Genomic DNA, 21,384 nt, shown 5'->3' on the forward strand with positions numbered 1-21,384 from the left:
GGTATAGGTTAACTTTTTAGGTCATTTGCAGTGAATGTCCCTTCTCGCAGGACTTGGAAAAGAAACAGTTTATTCAGTTCATATTTTTGGTAAAAAAAAAAAAAAGTATATTTTCTTGCTGTTTTGGAAATACGTACTTACTTTTTTATGTTACCATTTCTTCCAACTTAAACAAATTGACTCCTCTCCATGCGCTGCATAGTTTACTCCATCACTGAGTATTATGGTCTTAACATTCCTTAAGTTTAGTTATGCTGTAATTAGGGGAGCAGTAGGATCACCTTTTTCTAGCAGAGGTGAAATAAAAAGCAAAATTCTGTCAAGGAACTAATTATTCTGCCACAGTTTATGCCAAAAATTCTGATAACTTCACTGAGTTGTATAAAAGTATTCTCAACTATAATTATAAAGTATAAACTACGTTGATGATGATGTGTTCTTTTTGGGTAATTATGTGACCGTGAGAGAAATTCTTCCTAGCCCAGCTCACTTTAGAAGGGCCTTTTTCGCTCTCTGCTCTAACCTGCAGCATTAGACTTTGGCTGTTACAATGCTTGTTTGTGAAAGGGAGCTAGAAACACATTGTTTTCTACTTTTGTATTGGTCATAATTCTCCTGGTTACACATGATAGAAACTTACTTCACATTAGCTCAGTGCTGAAAGGAATGCTGTAAGTTCTGGGATGGACCTGAATCTGGATACTGAAGTGATTTGACATCAAGATTGGGTCTTTTTTCTCAGTTTTGGTTTCTTTATTATCAGGTACCTTTTCTCCATTGGCAATTCTCAATTTATGAATTTTTACAGTTCTGATTTCCTGAGAAAGGGAAGAGAAAGACCGTAACTTTGTCAGTGTCCACATATCAAACCTAAGATGAAGATGCTGTAATTAGTCCTGACCGGCTCATGTTCTCACCCCTTGGCCAGTCACTGTGGACTCAGAAGGACAGGGCCCTGTGATGGGCTAGGCCTAGATCACATGCCCACCCACAGGAAGGTGAGCGACTCGGGTGAATTCCACTGAACCTCAGAGACAGAGATAGACGGGCAGCTAAACAGCATCTGGTCTCTGTGGTCACCTTGCAGACTATGAAGAGGAACTATTAGAATAAGAACATCACGAAGTGAATGATGCTTTTAGATGAAAAACAGCAGTGTTATCACTGTTTTGCTTCTTTTTGGTTATTTCATTAGCTGTCAGATTTTCACAAGTTTTTCCTCTCATTTTTATTAGGCTTTTGTATTACTTCCATGAATTGTCTTTTCATGTGCTTTCTCTTTTTTCTGTTGTGATTTTAGTGGTTCTTATTTATAAGAGCTCTCAGTGTATAGTAGGGCTTCTACTATTTTTTCATGCTTTGTTGCTTGAAAAATAACTCTTAACAGTTATATATAAGTTTCACAATATGCTTCCTTGATTTTGTACATATCTAGACTTTTCTTGACTTGTGAAATCTTTTAGGTGTTCTAGAATGTCACTTGGTAAGAAATAACAGTAGTACAAAAGTTTCTTATTTAGGTATGAATAATCATTTAAATAGAATAACTTGTAGTAGTCTCCATTTGGAAAAATCCAGATTGAATTATCGAATATACATTATCTGTGAGAATTAGTTATTCTATCTTTGGAAAACACTGTTTTCCAAAAATAAAACAAAATTTTGGACATAAGTGCATTTTTCAGGGTTAAGAAATAATGATCACTTTAAATTTGAAAATATAACAACTTCGACATCCTCCTCTACCTTTTTAAAATTTGTTTACTTATGTGAACAAAGTAAATTAAGGCCTCACATTTCTTAAGTTAATTCTTTGATTACATAATTCAGTTTATTATGAATGATTATGCCACTTACTAATAGCAAGTACAGCCCTAATAGTTCATAACATGTTTTGCATGCATTATTTGGTATCTTAATGTAGCATGTGACATCATAGGAGAAAGATAATCAGCTATTTTCACCTGATAGAATACTTAAGTTTATTAAAAATTTAGAAATTTGTTGAAAATCTGACAGAAAAAAAGATCTGATAGCACACTGGTTTTGAATATATTGGTATATGAAAATAAAAATTTTCTGTTTTCCCTTTGATCAACTAAAGGTCTATTTTCTTACACTGGAAAATGAGATAGGCCTGAATTTTCTTGTTTTTACATAATCCACTCATTGGTAATAAAACAGTAGATAGGTTTTCACATTTTTACAGGAATTAAGATTGGATTTAGTAGTAAATATATTCTAAAGGATGCAAACAGTACTGAGCATGTAAGGCAATGTTCTAGTCTCCTGCCTATATCTCCTCTGTTAACTCTTACTCCTAGAACAGGTGTGTGTCTATCGTTCCGTTCCTCTTTGCACTTACATACTTGAAGCAGAGATTATGTCATATCCAGTATGTTTCAGAAATTTCCTCTAAAATGTAGTAAGTCAAAAAATGTTGAATGCATACCTCCAGGGAAGTCCAGAGTCATAAAAAGGTTGCTTTTGAAATTTTGTTTAATGCTTAATCCATGCACAATTTGAATTTCACTCTATGATATTTGATTTTACATAAATTTCAAAATACTTTACTCTGCAAGGTGTAAATTGATTCTCTTGAAAGATTTTTCCACAGCATTTTGTAGACATTCTTTGACACATATGATAACCACATATTCCCAGAGGGATGGTTCTCTGCTTTGAGAAACTTTGTTTTATGCCCATCATCTCGGTTTTTTAAAATGCCTTTCTAAATATTTTCTCTATATGGATTTATGCAATAGATCTCATCTGAACCACTCCAGTGAATGTTTTTACTACAGAAATCTCTTCAAACAATGAAGACTGCATAAGCCAGATAGAAGCTCTCAGTGTATATTAGGGCTTCTAATATACTTTTTAATGCTTTTTTTAGGGCTTTTTTCATTCTTTCTTGAAAAATAACGTAACATTATTGTCTTGATTGTAATGCTGATCATTAAGATGATAGAGCATTCTTAGGACTTGTTTAAAGTTAAAATATTGGACCTTTTAGATCACAGAATCAAAACCCTGTTTCATCATTATATTTTTTATAAGGGTACAAGGGAGCAAATGGAGATTTCTCCTGAATGAGGGCCTACAACTCCCTGGGGAGAGGGTCCTTTTTCTGATTTGCACTAAAGTGCCAAATTAACTAGCAGTGGCTGTCTTAGTCCATTTGGGCTGCTCTAACAAAAATACAACAGACTGGGTAGCTTAAGCAACAGTTCTGGAGACTGGGAAGTCCAAGATGAAGGCACCAGCAGACTCCATGCCAGTTGAGGCCTGCTTCCTGGCTCATAGGCATGCTCTCTTATGGTAGAAGAAGCAAGCGAGCTTTCTGGGGTCTCTTTTATAAGGGGTCTAATCTCATTCATGTGGGTGGAGCCTCATTGCCTAATCACTTCCTAAAGGCTCCACCTCCAGATACCATCACATAGGGGTTAGGTTTCAAGATATGAGATGAGGGCGGGGACACACGCACACACACACAAATATTCCATCCATAGCACTGGCCTTGTCTAGCAGCTACATACTGTACTTACTTATTTTTCTACAAAAATTGAAGATTCACAATTGAGTGGAGGAATGGGGAGAAGGTATGGTTTTAGGAATTGATACTTTGAAAGATAAACCTAAGCCTATCACCTTGCTTAGCTGCCTGAAATGATAATGTGCAGTGAATTTAAAATTTGGAAAAAAATTTAGGGTAGTATTTGATTACTCTGCTTTAGTAGGTTTAGGTTCTTAATACCTATAAACTTTGGTATCTTGATGATCAGTTAGTGAAGGTATTGGTTGATTGGTAGAAGTAAAAGAAGCAACTCATTTAATTTCTAATACTGTATCTTTGGAATTACTTGGAATTACTCAAATAATAACTATATATTTTTAATAGGTTGAATATGTTATTTATTGATTCTTTGGTGATTGTTAAAATCTTTATCTGGTTCTTCTAATAATGATAATTGATTATTTGTTCTGTTATTGTTATTTATTAATAACAATTAGGTCATTCAACATTTCAATTTTTATTTTATCTAATAGATGAACCAACTAGCCCTAGCATTGATCATGATATTGCGCATATCCCCGCTTCTGCTGTCATCTCAGCCTCTACCTCTCAAGCACCCTCTATCGCAACAGTCCCTCCCAGCCTTACAACTTCAGCTCCTTTAATTCGACGTCAGCTCTCCCATGACCAGGGTACGTTTCAGTGAGTGCTTATGTGAACCATCTCTCATTCTCCATTTTCTATTTAGAATACTATGACACACTGCAATCTTATCACCAGAAAAAGAATCTACAAATTACTTGCAAATGTCTAAATGTTGGATTTTAATTCCAGAATCTGTTGGACCTTCCAGCCTGGATGCCCAGCCCAACTCAAAGACAGAAAGATCAAAATCATATGATGAGGGCCTAGATGATTACAGAGAAGATGCAAAATTGTAAGTCTCAAGCATATTATTTTAAATATTTATTTGTGGCTGTTCAGCATGACTTTGACATATAAATATTGAATTTAATGATGTCTTTTATATTTTCTAACTTTATGACATTAGAAAAGCAAATACTATATACTAATTGAATCTTTAAATTAATATTTAAAAATCAGTAGTACACAAGCATACAAAAATATGTATATTAAGTAATCACCTGCCACTCTAGGCCTTCAGCCACCCAGTTCTACTTTTACATATAACTATGTTTTTTTTGGTGTTTTTTTTTTTGTTTAAAATATTACAGATGTCCCTTTTTCTCCCCAGTGACCCATTCCACCCTGTCCCATCACTCTCCCCAGTCCCTCTCCCCACCATTGTCCATGTCCTTGGGTTGTGCATATATGCATATAAATTCTTTGGTTACTCTCTCCCCCTCCCCCCCACCCGCCCTCCTCCATCCCTCTGACATTTGTCAGTCTCATCTATGCTTCCATGTCATTGAATCTATTCTGTTCATCAGTTTATTAAGTTCTTTAGATTCCATGTATAAGCGAGATCATGTGATGTTTGTCTTTCGCTGCCTACATATAACTATGTTTTTGTTTTCTTTTGTATGTTTCCAGAGTTATGCTATACCTAAAACCACATTCACAATTTACATATGCTTAATGTGTGTGTGTATTCTAATTATTTTTATAAACAAATGATAGGTGCTGTACACACTGTTCTTAGAGAAAATTCCTTGCATATATCCTTGACTCATTCTTTTTCATGATTGTTTAATTTTCCATTGAATAGTTTAATGATTGTTTAATTTTCCATTGAATAGTTGTACCGTAATATATTCAACCAGTGTTCTATATTCAACCAGTGTTCTATATTCTGTTAGGAGACATTTAGATTGATTGAATCTTATGTTACCACAAACAGTGCTTCAGTGGCTATATTTGTACATAGTTCATTTAGCATGTGAGTGAGTCTGGTTGGAAAAGGATTATTATATGAAGGGGTATGTGGATGTTTTACTTTAATATCCACTGTCAGTTGCTTTCCATAAAGATTATACCAAATCACATTCCCACCAACAGTGTACAAAAGTCTCTGCTGTTCCCCTTACCAACACAGCATATTATTCAACTTTTGATTATTTTGTAACTCTAATGCTGTCAATAAGAAATTTGAAAATTTCTTATTAATAATTAAACATCATTTCATGTATAGTTACGAGATATTTATATTTCTTTTTTCTGTGAACTGCTTTTTCATGTTTCCTACTGGTATTTTTCTTACTGACTTCTGAGGACTCTATATAAAAGAAACTAGCTCTTTTCTAAGATAACTTGCAAGTCTTTTCTCAATTCAGTATTTTTCATTTGGTTTTCTTAATTTTTTTTTCACTGTGAAAAAAGGTTAAACTTTTTTGATGTGTTTTTTGTTTTTGTTTTTTCCCCAGTCAACTTTAGGAATTTTTAAAATGGCTTTTGGATTTTTGAGTCATACTGAAAAAGCCTTTCTCTCCTCCATAATTAGAACAAAATTCTTCAGTGTTTACTTCTTAAATTTGTTTCTCTTTTTCTTTTTGTATATTTATAACTTTGATTCATCCGAAATTTATTTTATTCTAATTTTTGAGATCAAGAGCCAACATTATATTTTCCAGTGTCTCTCAGTTGTCCCCAAAACATCTATTGAATGTTATACTTGAGTGTTATACTTTTTCTACTGATGTCTCATTTTTATTATATACTAAATTTTTATATGTATTTGGTTTTATTTTTAAACTCTATTCTGTTCAGTTGATTCATCTTTTTATTCATGTATAACAGATTCTGTTAATTATAGTGATTTTATAATGTTTTATTGTATGGGGCTATTCTCCCTCACTATTTCGTCATTTCCAAATTCTCTTGGCTATTTTTATTTTACTATTTGAACTTGAAAATCTATATTCTACTTCTTAAATTTAAAAAAAATATATTTTTTCTTTTTTTTATTGAATTTACTGGGGTGACATTGGTTAATAAAATTATATAGGTTTCAGGTGTACAATTCTATAATACATCATCTGTATTTGTATTGTGTGTTCACCACCCCAAGTCAAGTCTCCTTCCGTCACCATTTATCCCCCTATTACCTCCTTCTACCTCCCCCACCCCCCTTAAATTCTTATGAATATTTTCATTGACACAGTATTTAATTTATAGATTAATTTAGGAAATAGTGAAATCTTTATGGTATTGAAACTTCTGTCAAGGAACACTGTTTATTTTTATTTTTTTAAACCCTCACCCAAGGGTATGTTTTTATTGATTTAGAGAGAAAGGGAGAGAGAGAGGGAAACATACATGCCTCGACAGGTGATCGAACTGCAGTCTGGGTATGTACCCTGAGTGGAAATTGAACCCACAACCTTTTGGTGCAGGGAATGGTGCTCCAACCTACTGAGCTGCCTGACCAGGATTTGGTCTTTTTTATTATAGTATTTTTGTGTGGATTCTATGAGGCTTCCACCTGACAATTATTTATATTCCAATAAACCAGCAATTTTTTATTTATTTATTAAATTTATTGGGGTGATATTGCTTAATAAGATTATATAGGTTTCAAATGTACATTTCTATTATACATGATCTGTATATTGCATTGTGTGCCCACCAACAGTTTGAGGGAAGTTTGTGTGAGGTGTGGCCAGTGCAGAGGTGTGGGCTAGCAGGAACTTTTCTAATGATGCAGTGATTTGTGCACACTTTAAACATTTTCTTCTTCCTCGCTGAAACGTATCAGTAATCGCCACAATTCAGAGTTTGCTTCAGCCTACACACTGCTTCCTGCAAAGATGGCAGGACTGTATGTTTGTTCCTTAATTCTCACCTCCTCTGATATTCATGGTGATAAATGAGGCTCCTGTCACCAGCAAAAGCACCCTCCTGCCCATGTTTCAAACCAGGGAAGGTTGGTTTGATCTCTCAGAGAACAGTGCACTGCAGTTTTGTTTGAGATATGCAACCATTGGCATCCTCTCTTCCTGTATTAAATTTTTCCTTCATTGCATTTAACCACCTTTCTTCATATATTGTAATTCAAAGCTACAGATGTCTCCTGACATTGTTGCAGATTGAGTTTGTATATTTGTTTCTGGTTACCTTGTTTGCGATGGTTTCTGAGAAGAGAGGACAGTGTCGTCTTCATTCACATCTTAAAATGTTAGGTTCCTTAAATGAATTTGGAATTTAAAAATAACAAAGAAACAATTTTGTTCCCTAAAGTTAAATAATTTTGAGTAACTAATGTGAATCTGTCTTCTGAAGCCGCCCTAAATCTCCTTAGTGGCAACAGTTGTTCTTATTGAAATTATCCAGAATGTGTTTGGAGGGTAGAGTGGTTGGCCAGGACTAGCCCTGACAGCACTCTTCCTGCCACGTGTGTGGTTCCGAGTGTCCACAAGCTGGACGAGTATAGACATGCTGTTCTTTCTGTGTGTGACTGTGGATGGCAACTAATCAATTATTAACACTGTGGAAATCCTCAATAGAGCATTGCAACTCTGGTTGTCTAATAATAGAAAGCCCAGTGTTTAACCTGAGTAGCTTTTTTTTGATCTAAAAAAACCATGAGAAAATCGCACACTTTATGCCGGAACAGCTTTCATGTACCAAATCAACTAAGAAAGCGTCTATCATTGTATCAAAAGTTTAATTATAAAATTAGCTGTTTTTCTCACTTTTATTGAATAGTGAACATTTAATTTGGTAATGATGAAATGTCAACTCACTAATGAAAAATTAGTTGTAATATTCAAACTATTCTTAACATCTTTAAGGTATTTATATGCTTTTTTTCCCAACAGGTCTTTTAAGCACATATCGACCCTGAAGGGAATCAAGGTTAGTATGGAATATTTTTTAAATATTAGCAAATGATAAATGTTTCTATTTACCTTAGTTTACTTTAGCTCTTCACAGAGAATTAATTCTTTTATCCATGAGATACATTTCATAAATGTCATGCTCTTATTCTGTAAGTTTCATGTGCATTTGGAAAATATTATATATAAAGTATTTTTTAATTTCTAAACATTATACAGGATGGGGCAAAATTAGGTTTATAGTTGTGAGTTTGTGAGTTTATTATTGTATTTTTTTATTAATTGTTGTATTATTTTTCCATACGAACAACTGTAAACCTACTTTTGTCCCATGCTGTGTAATACTGTACACACATTAAGCTGGTTTCTCTCACTTTATCAGTTCACGACCCCAAATCGAACTGCCTAGCAATCCTATATTTTGTTGTATATTTGTTTTTCTAGCCTCAAAATAATTATTTCATGCTTTCCTTCTGTCCGCCCCCCCCCCCCCCAGTCTACTCCTGTTCTCTCTCATCTACCTTTCTCTCTTACTTCATTGGAAAAATAAAAACTTTTAGGAATTTCCTTACTTGATCTTCTCCAAAAATATTAACTACCTTCATTTATACCTACACTTGTTGCCTGCTTTACTCTTAATTTTTTTAAATGTATCTTTATTGATTTCACAGAGAGGAAGGGAAAGAGAGAGATAGAAACATCAATGATGAGAGTCACTGATCGGCTGCCTCCTGCACGCCCCCTGCTGGGGATCGAGCCGGAAACCCGGGCATGTGCCCTGACCAGGAATCGAAGCACGATCTCCTGGATCATAGGTCGATGCTCCACCGCTGATCCACACCGGCTGGGCTACTCTTATCTCTTTACTCTGACTGTTATCCTATTAAGAACCAACACCCATATTTCTTCTTTGGATTTCATTGCTTTTCACTCTCAGGACCCCTTTCTCTTCTGCAAAATCGCTCTCCAGTGGCTCACTCACCATCATATATAAGAACATTCTCTATAAGCACATTCTTAAAATCTTACTTGAATCCACATTTCTTCTATTTTTACTACTCTTAATTTTCACTTTTCACAGCAAAACTCCTTGAAAAAAAATTGTCCATAGTTTCCACTTCCTCATGTCACACCTTTCTCAACCCACATTCATCAGAGTGACCCTGCTCAAGCCAAGGCTACCAGTGGCATTTGGCTTCCAAACCTAATGGTTACTTAGCCCTGGCTGGGTAGCTCAGGTGGAGTGTCACCCCTCACACCAAAATGTTGCAGGTTCCATTCCTGGTGAGGTCTCATACCTAGTTTACAGGTTTGATCCCAGATTGGGGCACTTATGGGAGGTAACCAATTGATGCTTCTCTCTCACATCAATGTTTCTCTTTCTCTCTCTCTCTCTAAAATAAATAAAAACATATCCTCAGATGAGGATAAGACAACAACAATAACTAATGGTTACTTAGATTCTTAACTTATTTGGCCTTCCAGTAACATTCAACACAATTTCCCCTCCATTTCTGAAACATTTTCTTCTGTTGGTTTCTCTGTCTGATATTTCAAATGTTGGAATGTTTAGACGTGGTCTGACCCCGCTTTCCTCTCTGTGTAGCTTGGTTTCCCTGACAGCCTTACACAGAGGTCTCCCAAAGTTTACGTTGCTAACTTTGACCTCTTCTCCGAATGGCAGCTCACGGAGGCTTCTGCCTACATGACATCTTCATTTGGATGTTTATTAAGCAGTACAAGGTTTACATGCCAAATAGGCCTTCATCACCCCAGACATATTTATCCCCCAGTTTTCCCCATCTCACTAAGTCCACTTCATTCACCCAGTTGTTGAAGGCAGAAGTCTAGGAATTGGCCTTGTCTCTTCATTCTCACCCTCTCCCATGTCAAGTCCTGTCATTGCTACCTCCTGAATCTTCATTCTTCTCCCTGTCTTCACTTCTGCTACTTTAGTCCGAGATGTCACCGTCCCTCACCTCTGTTCCTCCAGGTATAGCTTTTGTCATGGTTGTCGTTTAGAATCCATTCTCCACGTAGCAAGCAGAGTGACTTGCATTCATTAGATAATGTCACTCCCCTGATTCAGTCTTTAGTGGCTCCCTTCACACTTCCTGCCAAGGCCTGAAAGACCCTAAACCATCACTCTGGCCTAAAATACCCCAAACCATCTATAATTTTCCATTTCTCTTACTCACCTGAATAGTGAATATTTAAAATTATATTGATCAATATATACATTCATTAGCTGTACATTCTCCCTGAACTTTTCTTTCCCTGACCTTTCATTTTAAAAGTTTTCCCTCCAGATTTAAACTTAAATGTTCTTTCTTCAGATAGGCGTTGCCTCAGCACCACCCATTTTCAGCTGCTGCTGTCATTCATTATTGCATGGCACTGTTTTCATTCTTCAGGTGGCACTTAGCACCATCTGATCATTTTCTTTTTTTATTTATCCTTTATCTTTTTGCACTAAAATGTGACCTCTTGAGATCAGGAAAATTACATTATATTTACTATTCTTTAATGGTAAAAAACTCCTTCAGATGATTTTTTAAAAATGATGGTGGTCAAGTGTACATTTTTTAAACAAGACTAGAAATTTTTCTAATGTAATTGATAAAGTTAGGATTTTTCAAAAATAGCCCTTCACTTGGAACATTAAATAAAAGACATTTTCAGCAAAGCAATTTAATCACGCAAATAGTTATAAGGAAAAAAGCTGACATTTTACTATGATTTTTTGTTTGTTTTGTTTTGTTTTGTTTTCTTCCTTTTCTGTAGACCACAGACAGCCAAAAGTCATCCGAAGACTCTGGATCCAGAAAAGATTCTTCCTCAGAGGTTTTCAGTGATGCTGCAAAGGAGGGGTGGCTCCATTACCGGCCACTTGTCACCGATAAGGGCAAGGTAGTGCATTTTTTGAGCTACTGAGCGCATTAAAGGCAGGCCCTGAAAAGTAAAGCGTAAATGTAAAATGACATAAATGTATACACAAAATGACAAAATATCCAGAATAAAGATTGGAAATATCCAGAATAAAGAGTGGAAAACATATTTTATAAATATCTTTTTCTATATGAAGGAAAAATTATTAAAAAGTAATCCTATCGCCTATTTAATTTTTTACTTTTTTCATTTTGAGTATCAATTATGTATGGAATATATGGTCATATTTTGGTAATTTAAAAGAGAAATCAGTATTTAAGAAGAAACTCGGCTTTTATTACTAAATTATCACTGAGTAGTCCTTTAGGGAGTAGCACATCTTCATATTCATAATGTTAAAATTTTTATTTAACTTTTCCCAGTTCATTATTTTAAATTGCCTTTGTAATTCCCTTATTTCACTTTATTTTAGAAATACTGAGTTGTATAAATGAATATCACAATATCAGCATATACTTCATTAAGTAGATCTCAATACAATAAAAACTTGGCCATAAAATTTCCTATAATATTTGTGCAGCATATTTATAACAAAATTTTAATATTATTACAAGAGTTTAAAATTTTAAGACAACTCACTTTGGATGTGGCTTTTGTTACTTGACCATATAAAAGTTAATCAGTTTTGTTAATTCATTACTTATATTTACTGTTTTGGGATCTCCTTATGTAGTATTTGTCATTTTCATGATCTGTGACTGTCTTAAGCCTAACTTTCACTCAAAAAAATTTTCTGGCTGATATTTTTCTTATTTTCTGTTCCTTTAGCATTTTTAACATATTTTGCTATGCCTATTTTTATCTTAATTACTTTGCTTATTTCCCTAACCAAATTAAAGTTGAGATTTCACTATCCTTGATTTTGCTATGAATACATTGCCTAACTTGGTTTACACTCCACAATTTTTGCCCTTCCTCTCCTAGCAAGTACATATTGACGTAAATCAGACACCTGCTACATTTGGTATACATTGATGCTTGTTAACAGTGTTGCTTAATGTGTTTATCCTGTCACTGAATTTAGCCAAATATTAAGTATGCCTGAACTGTTTCATGTTTTCTAGAGAGTTGGAGGAAGTATTCGCCCATGGAAGCAGATGTATGTTGTACTTCGGGGCCATTCACTTTACTTGTACAAAGATAAACGAGAACAGCTGACTCCCTCTGACGAAGAACAACCCATCAGTGTTAATGCTTGCTTAATAGACATCTCGTACAGTGAGACCAAGAGGAAAAATGTGTTCCGACTCACCACGTCAGACTGTGAGTGCCTCTTTCAGGCCGAAGACAGAGATGATATGCTAGCCTGGATCAAGACCATCCAGGAAAGTAGCAACCTAAATGAAGAGGTATGTGTTCAAAATGATGTTGATAAAATCAGACACATTCACATTTTTCTTTTTTCTTTTTTACTTTTAGAAGACTGAAAGACTCTGATACATTATTTTAAACAAATATAATAATATGCTTAAAAATAGTTGGTCAAAAGGAAAATTCAACTGTACCAGTTATATTATTTTTACTTACTGGAAAATCATCCTTACTGAACTAGAAAAATAGATTATTCATATATTCTGCATGCATTCTCAGAAGGAATGAACCACAGATCAGGAGACCTTGGTTCCTAGTCCCAGCTCATTACCTTTATGACTAGATAATTCCAGATCTGTCTTCTTATCTCTAAAACAGGATTGTTGTGTGGCTTAAGTTATAGTGACAGTGCTTATCAAAACAAATTACTCTGTAAATGCAAAGAGATTATGATATGGGGTTTTTTTTGTTAGTGGAATTATACAGTCAAGAACATAATATAACCTATTATAATACAATAATTGGTTTTTAAGAAAGCTTGAGCTCTGGCCAGTGTGGCTCAGTTGGCTGAGCGTCATCCCATGTACCAGGAGGTTGCTGGTTCGATTCCCAGTCAGGACACATGCGCAGGTTGCAGGCTGATCCCTAGTAGGGGGCATGCAGGAGGCAACCCATTCGTGGTTCTTGCTCATTGATGTTTCTCTCTCCCTCTCCCTCTCCCTCCCTCTATCTCTCTAAAATCAATAAAAACCTATTTTTTAAAAAAAGAAAACTCGAATTATCAGAAATCATGTTATAAGCCAGTTTTTCTTTTTAATAAGGAATAATGTATAGGGACTTATAGAGTTTCTGGCTTATAATCAAGATATTTTTACAATGTGAATTTCAGTAGCAAAGGTAGTTTTTTTTTAAGTGTTATAACTACTGAGTCCCTTTTTCATGTCACTGACACAGTTTTTCTAATGCACTGTTCTCACTTTTTGTGCCCATTGTTAGGACAAAAAAGAAAGCAATATTCGTTTTCCATGCTTTTTCTGCAGTACCCAGGAGCACGTACAATAACTGTAAGGTTATGCAATTGATCTTCTTTAGTTTAGTCATTCCCATTCTTTTCAGTTCAAATTATGAAAACTTACGCTATAGGAAAAATGCCTTTGCTTTTTTCTCTGATAATTTGCACCCTCCCTGGTTTGTGGTTAAAAGTTAACCCTGGATTGTATCAGTACAACCTTTGTTCTACAACCACTACTACAGAGAGCATGAGACCTGAATTTTTGCAAAGGAACAGGGAGAATAAGAACATGGATGCAGATTTCAGCTTTAAGTAGCAGTTCAGGGAGTTCCTGTTGAAGAAGCACCTGCTGTGTGCTAGTTATTCTGCAAGGCAGGCGAGTGTCCTTGTGAAGGTTCCTTCAGATGACTTTGCCTGTGAAACACAGGGGGCTCTTTTAAGGATTTAATGAGATAGTACGTATGAAGAAAGCAGCATGCTGCCTGGTAGGTAATAAGCAGTTACTTAATGCCAGCCATTATCATCATCATCTAATGTTAAGACACAGGTATTTTCCCCCATTTTATAGGTAAAGTAATAATTCACTGAGCATATACCATATGGCAGGCACTCTTTTAAGCATTTTACATGAATTAATCTCAGCAACCATACGAATATGTCCTATTATTATCATCATCACCATTTCACAAACAAGGAAACCATGTGGTAAACAGAGGTCAAGTAGTTTCCCCAAGGTCAAATAGCTCATAAGCATCAGGGCTAGGACTTACACCAGGCGTCTTCTCCTAGATCTTAGCCATAGGAGCTCTCTGTTGGTAAGTGGAAGAGTCATTTTGAACTCAAGAAGATTGTTTGACTCCAGAGCGTATAGTTTTTGTAAATTATATTGTTTATTATAATCAAAATGAGACAACTGAAAATTTTTTTCAAGAACACATGCCAGTGTATGATTGGAATCAATAGAAAAGTATCATCACTCTGTGATCACTGTAACTCGCCTTGTAGCATATTCTAAAAGCTAAACTTTTGAGGTTAAAAACAAACCCTGTTTTGAGCTTTTCTCTTCTGATAATCTGTCAGTTCTGACACTAATTGACCCTTAATCTCACTACTCCTACAAGTTAATTATTACCAGATTTTGGCAGCATTTTTTCATCTTTTATCCAGCTGTATTATTTTGAAATGCTGATCTTTCTGGTATTAGTGAGAGAAAAACCTGGCTTTCTGCTTCCCCATCATTAATTTAAAATGACAGATCAATAAGTTTGAACACTTGCTACTCGCTGGCAGTATTCAAAGGATTGCTGCGGTGGGGAAAATAAACAGAAAACTCTCACAGTGAGGGAGGCACTGGAACATTTGTCACATAGTGATGGTGGGTGGTGATGTGTACCAGAAACTTGACACGACCACTGAGAGGAAAGCATAGTGTCTTTACTGAAAAAGCAGAGTAGGACAATAGGCTCAAAATAAGTAGGGATTCCTATTTTTGTTTAGAACTGACTCTCTAATTTTACCTTCTCTTTATTCTGTAGGACACTGGTGTTACTAACAGGGATCTAATTAGTCGAAGAATAAAAGAATATAACAGTCTGATGAGGTGAGAATTCCACCATGCACATAAGTTAATTTGGATATAAAATACGTAATTGTTAAGAAACATTCATTTCTTTCAGCAGCAAAGCAGAACAGTTGCCAAAAACACCTCGCCAGAGTCTCAGCATCAGGCAGACTTTGCTTGGTGCTAAGTCAGAGCCAAAGACGCAAAGTCCACATTCTCCAAAGGAAGAGTCAGAGAGGAGACTTCTCAGTAAAGGTACTGATGGTGGCATTCTCGATAGAGTTAGCAGATGAAATGATTTAAAATTGGGGTTTTAAAGATATTTTCATTATTTTCTGTACCATTTTTGCTTGCCTCAGCCTACTGTGAGCTCTCTTAAGGACCAGTGTGGGCTGGTCTAGGCCATATGGGGCCTTTCCTATTAAGGTGCCAGTTCTCATAATAAATCCAAAGTGAAGGAAAGTACGACACATATATCTACACAGCGAATTTGATTAATGCAGAGGATCAGATGCTGTCATTTCGAGATAAATTGTTTCCTTTTTGCAAAAATCTCACTATGAAGTTGGCACGTTGTTTCCATTTTCTTGACTGATTTAAAGAAAATCATGGTACAGGTTGCAGAAAGGTAAAGAAATGTAATTAATAGCCACTAAATTACAAAGGAAGGTTAAAAGGAGTGGTATATTAGGAAGAGACGATAATATAATATTTTTAATAAATATAGGTTAAATTTATTACTTATACTGCAGGACTCTGATTTACATAAAAATCAATACAGGATTTTTTACATCATGATTTAAACTCATGTTTTCATTTTCTCTCTTATGTTGTTTTATTTTGAATAACAATCAAAAGATGACACCAGTCCCCCAAAAGACAAAGGCACATGGAGAAAAGGGATCCCGAATATTATGAGAAAGACATTTGAAAAAAAGCCTACTGCTACAGGAACATTCGGGGTCAGATTGGACGATTGCCCGCCAGCTCATACAAATCGGGTAGGAGACATTGGTCAGCTGGATTATCTAAAGTCGTGAATTCAGTTGTAGTTACAATAGGACCCATGTACACAGCCATTTAGATAACAGAGCACAGTACTTGTTGATTTATTGAGCATTTTCCTCTTCATAGCTGACCTTAGTTTCCCCAGGCATTTCTGATCTCTGAGGGTGTGTTGAGTAATTTTATCTGTCATGCTTTTTTCTAATGTATTAATTCTGAAATAGAATAATTATTCAGCCATTAAGAATGTCTCTGAAATGGTCAGTAAGAATTTCAAATCATGTGTGTTTCTGCTTTTAGCATCGTAATGGAAGGGTGAGAACAAGGACCTGATTAAGAAAGTATAATAAATGTAGCTGTGTGTGTGCGTGTGTGTGTGTGTGTGTGTGTGTGCGCACGCACGTGGACAACACCCACCTTAGGATTCATATCATGAGTGGGTTGCTTTTCTCCACCCCTTCTTTTTCTGACTTCGTTCCTCTTTATTCAGCTGAGCTGTTCCCACATTCTTACTTGCCCTCGTTTCCTGTTTAGACTGTTGTCTCCCTGTGGACCCTTCCCTTTCTGTTTTAACCTATTTTCTCTTCCCACTGTCTCAAATATCTCTTGCTGGTTTTATCAGTTCCCAATTCTGCATTCTCTCTCTTCTTTATTTTCTCTATCAAAAAGCAGTAATTTATATATTTTCTTTTGGAAGAAAAGGACCTTTTAGCTACAGCATATGTCTACTAACTAAATACAGTAAACATCGGTACTGTATTAAATAAAGTATTTATTTTTTGTTTTGCAGTATATCCCATTAATAGTAGACATATGTTGCAAATTAGTTGAAGAAAGAGGTCTTGAATATACAGGTATTTATAGAGTCCCTGGAAATAATGCAGCCATCTCAAGTATGCAGGAAGAGCTCAACAGGGGAATGGCGGATATTGACACGCAGGATGATGTAAGTTGTTCATTTCTACGTGAATACTGACCTGTGGTTTTCCCTTTGGTTGTATTGACTACAAAGCTACTGTGTTTCTATTTTGCATATCTAGAAATGGCGAGATTTGAATGTGATAAGCAGCTTACTAAAATCCTTCTTCAGAAAGCTCCCTGAACCTCTCTTCACAAATGGTGAGTGAACACCCACAGAAGAGACCAGACGAAAGAATGAAAAATTGCATCGGTGGAAAACCATAGAATATGAAATTGAAGCAGGAGAAAATGCATTTGTCAAAGGAAACAGGAGGTTTTGTTTCGTTCTTATTTATATATAAGGCATAAGTATGTGCTCTTTTTTGTCATTTGGATTTTTTCCCTCCTGATAAATATTAATGGAAAATACAGTTTCAAAAAAATTGTTTTGTCTCAGTAAAATATATATTATCTGGTTCACCCACGTTTGCAGTCAAGTTAAAGTGATATTGTTACTGTTTTCAGTCAAAAGTCCTCAGAACTAATAAGATACAAAAAGTGGAAAAATATTTTTTCAGTCAAGCCAAATGTTTGACCTACATAGGACACTGTACTAGATGCTCAGTGGAGGATAGAACAGAATGAACAAAGTGTCTAAGCACAGGATGGTACCCTCAGAGAGCTCACGTCTTTTATTTGATGATAAGGGTTGGAGGCTCATTAAAAACTATAGCAGTTTTAGAGTCTTGTATCTCAAAGGCTATTTGGAGTCTTCCCTACAGTTTTTAAATTGTGGCTTGAAATTGAACCTTAAAGGAAAAGTAGATTACGACTCACCTCAGCAATTTAAGATAAATTTGCTTTATTGTTCTTATTTTTGTTGTCAGATAAATATGCCGACTTTATTGAAGCCAATCGTAAAGAAGATCCTCTAGATCGTCTGAAAACGTTAAAAAGACTAGTAGGTATTATTTTCTACTTCTGGAGGTGTACCTAAAATTCAGCATCTAAATCTATCGTAAAAATATGTTTCAGATTCATGATTTGCCGGAACATCATTATGAAACACTTAAGTTTCTTTCGGCTCATCTGAAGACAGTGGCAGAAAATTCAGAAAAGAATAAGGTATGTAAAGTGCGTATTGAAGCGATGTACCTCCAGTGGCTTTAGGTGAAAGGATAGGCTTTATTGCTTCATGCCAACTGATCAAAAATAGGGTTATAATTCAACGAGAGCTCTAGCATGCATCATATTGGCTGATCACTCCCTATAAAGATCACTCTTAAAAGCAAAAGATAGCCCTGGCCAGGTAGCTCAGTTGGTTAGAGCATCGTCCCAACATGCCAGGGTTGTGAGTTTGATCCCCCATCAGGGCACATTACAAGAATCAACCAATGAATGCATAAAGAAGTGGAACAACAAAATCAGTGTTTCCCTCTCTCTCTCTCTCTCTCTTTTTCTCTTTCTCTCTTGGCAATAAATAAAAATTTTTTAAAAGCCAAAAGACCCCAAAATATTAGTTATCACCATTTTTAAAAGACATTTCTGTTTTCATTTATCCAGCAAGAAAAATGAAAAGGCCAGAAATTTGATTTCTTTTATTTTTCAACTGTATATCAATATTTTGAATAGGCAACATTTGCATGATACAACAATTAAAATGTATCAAGTGGTATATAGTGAAAAATAACAGACACTTTTTCTTTCATTTTGTTTAGTTTTAAGCAGATAAGGCCTTTTTTGTTGTTGTTTTAAACACTATCACATTACTTTTATTAAGCATATCCAAATTTGTGATTCCTTAATATTATCTAATACTCAGTTCATGTTTAGTTTTTCCTGATTGATATGTGGACCTTGTTTGGATATTGATTTAAACAAACAACTATAAAGACATTCCTTTAAATCTTCAAATCCATTATCCAAACAAGGTCCACGAATTGTGATTGACACGTTATAGTCTTAATTTTTTACCTTTCTCATCACTCATTGGTGATTGTTGCCTCAATCCGTTATATCATTAGAGGTGACAAAAATGATGATTTTCTGACTCTCAGGCATTACTTCTTAAAATGCTTAAACAGAGGTATTGGGGTTTCTGGAGAAGGAGTAAAGCCCAGTATACCACAAGCTCAGGAATACTGCTGTTACTCCTTTTCCTAAGGGCAGTACCTGCTTAAGGCAGAGAAAAATGCTCTGCATGTTCTGAAAGACAGTTGCTCACAGTTTGTAGTAAGGCTGGATTGTGAGAACAGTGTCAACCCCTAACACCTATAAATTGAGAAGATTACAGTGTTATAATTTCTTTTAGACATTCAGTTTCCTCAAATGATAGGGCCATAAAAGAGGGAAGGTGAGAAGAAGGGAGAGAGGGGGGTGAGGGAAAGAAAGCCTATATTGATTGTAGAAGTGCATACAGTAAGAGCTGAAAAGTTCTCAATATAATTATAGTTGAAATATTTTCTAATTATTTTAGCATTTCTCAAAGTAAGTACATCATTTGTCAGTTTTGCTGAATGTTAGTAGGAGTTACTGGGAAAATAGTAGGAGTTATTGGTCTAATTAGTTTAGAAAGCACTGAAGTAAACAAAATTTAACTGATTTCTTTAGTACAGATTTTTTTAGAATATTTAATATATTAATTAACACTCTGAGTCTTGAATAATTGATATAAGGCATTTCATTCCCCAGACTTATTTAACTATACATTGTGGAACATCTTTCAAAAAATACAGAATTTGTTTTAAGTAATTAATGAATAAATAAACTGTGAACTACTTACGTTATTAGTTTTATATGGAAACCAGCTAAAACTATACCCACATAATAAATATTACTGTACAAATAAAGTAATAGTGCATGTTATCGTTAGTCTAAAAACATAATGAAATTGACAAGAGTCTAGTAAAAGTTTTACACAACACCTTTGAGATGCAGGAACTTTTGTTTTTTTGATGGAAGGATGGGAGATGACTATACCTTCTAGAGGGAAAATTAGAAACATATTTTGTGCCCAGTTTAAGTAAACCCCTCCTGCAGTCAGATTTTCTTTTCACTAAGTCAGCATTCTGTGGAAATACTGACTTCAGTCACAATTTCTCCTTATTTCCCTGCAGTAAGCGTGGTGTGATAATGCATGTATTATGGTAGTTAACGTATTAGATGTATAACAATTGCCTCAAAATTGGAAAAGACCTGTGGGTTTTCCACTTTGTACCATATCTGAAAGGTGTGTGTGCACGTGCGTGTCTGTATGCCTCTCACAAAATAGTATAGTAGTGTATTTCCTTAAACAGCCCCCCCCCCAGTATGTCTTTTGAGTTCTGTGGTCATTTTTAAGCCCTTGGTATGTTTTCAGGGTTGGTTAAAGTTATTTAACATTTTAATCAAATCCTAAATTCAAAATATTACAGCAGACACTATAAGATATAACAAAGGAAAACAAAGATCCACACCTTTGATAACTATATAATTTAAAAAGGAATTTAAGTATCATGGGAATGAATATACAAACATATAAGCCTATAATGTTGAGGCATTCAGATTGGCTCAAGGATATGAAAAGAACTTCAGAACATTTGGTTGAAGGAAAAATTGATTCAGAAGGAATACTTCCAGACATTTGGTTTTTACATATTAGGGATTTAGCTATATTAGTGGGGCAATTTGGAAAATTGTATGGATTTTTAAGCACTTTTCTACTTTTTAGTTTTTGAAGGGAGAGGCTTTCCATGTTCTTTTCTGAGTTTTTTCCCTTTAATATTAATATTTTGTCAGTTAATCTAGCTCCAGTAATACTAGTTTTGAACCAAATCAATTGCTTTCTATCAAGGACTCTTTGGAAGAAAGGAATGCCAATTAAGCATTTTACATTTTCATCAAAGCAGGAAAAAGAAGTTATATAGATATTAGCTTATGGAAAGCCTAAATAGGAAGCTTTTTTTAATTTTCATTTTTTATTGTCGACACTATTGCAGATGTCTTCCCAGCCCCCACCCTTTTTTTTTTTTTTTTAACACACGCATCAATCAACCATTCTTCTTTGAATTCTTTTTTTACCGGTCAGAAAAAAAATGCCAAACATGCAACAGGACTTTAAACCTATTTCCTTAAGACAAAATGTGATATTTTCCAACATTGTCCTTTATTTCAGATGGAACCAAGAAACCTAGCAATAGTTTTTGGCCCAACTCTGGTGAGAACATCGGAAGATAACATGACTCACATGGTCACCCACATGCCGGACCAGTATAAGATCGTGGAGACACTTATCCAGCACGTAAGTCAGGCTTAGCCTTGTCAAGAACATTCTGTTTCCCTGAGCTACTGGTAG

At 35.2% G+C, this 21,384-nt stretch overlaps 1 protein-coding gene across 3 annotated transcripts in view; it reads left to right on the forward strand.

Annotated features, from left to right (window-relative positions):
- ARHGAP21 (Rho GTPase activating protein 21) overlaps window positions 1–21,384 on the forward strand; it is a 122,390-nt gene that overhangs the window by 94,083 nt on the left and 6,923 nt on the right. For 2 of the 3 annotated variants that reach the window (XM_081116783.1, XM_081116785.1), the window contains 13 exons: window positions 4,051–4,209; window positions 4,352–4,454; window positions 8,296–8,332; window positions 11,098–11,223; window positions 12,327–12,611; window positions 15,121–15,185; window positions 15,262–15,401; window positions 16,005–16,147; window positions 16,942–17,097; window positions 17,192–17,270; window positions 17,939–18,012; window positions 18,087–18,176; window positions 21,205–21,330. In XM_081116783.1, coding sequence (XP_080972909.1) covers window positions 4,051–4,209; window positions 4,352–4,454; window positions 8,296–8,332; window positions 11,098–11,223; window positions 12,327–12,611; window positions 15,121–15,185; window positions 15,262–15,401; window positions 16,005–16,147; window positions 16,942–17,097; window positions 17,192–17,270; window positions 17,939–18,012; window positions 18,087–18,176; window positions 21,205–21,330 — 1,583 coding nt within the window. The remainder of the gene's footprint in view (window positions 1–4,050; window positions 4,210–4,351; window positions 4,455–8,295; window positions 8,333–11,097; window positions 11,224–12,326; window positions 12,612–15,120; window positions 15,186–15,261; window positions 15,402–16,004; window positions 16,148–16,941; window positions 17,098–17,191; window positions 17,271–17,938; window positions 18,013–18,086; window positions 18,177–21,204; window positions 21,331–21,384) is intronic. The other variant, XM_081116784.1, reaches the window with a different exon arrangement.

This window comes from Miniopterus schreibersii (assembly GCF_964146895.1).
Source record: "Miniopterus schreibersii genome assembly, chromosome: 1".
In the NCBI taxonomy this organism is placed as follows: domain Eukaryota; kingdom Metazoa; phylum Chordata; class Mammalia; order Chiroptera; family Miniopteridae; genus Miniopterus; species Miniopterus schreibersii.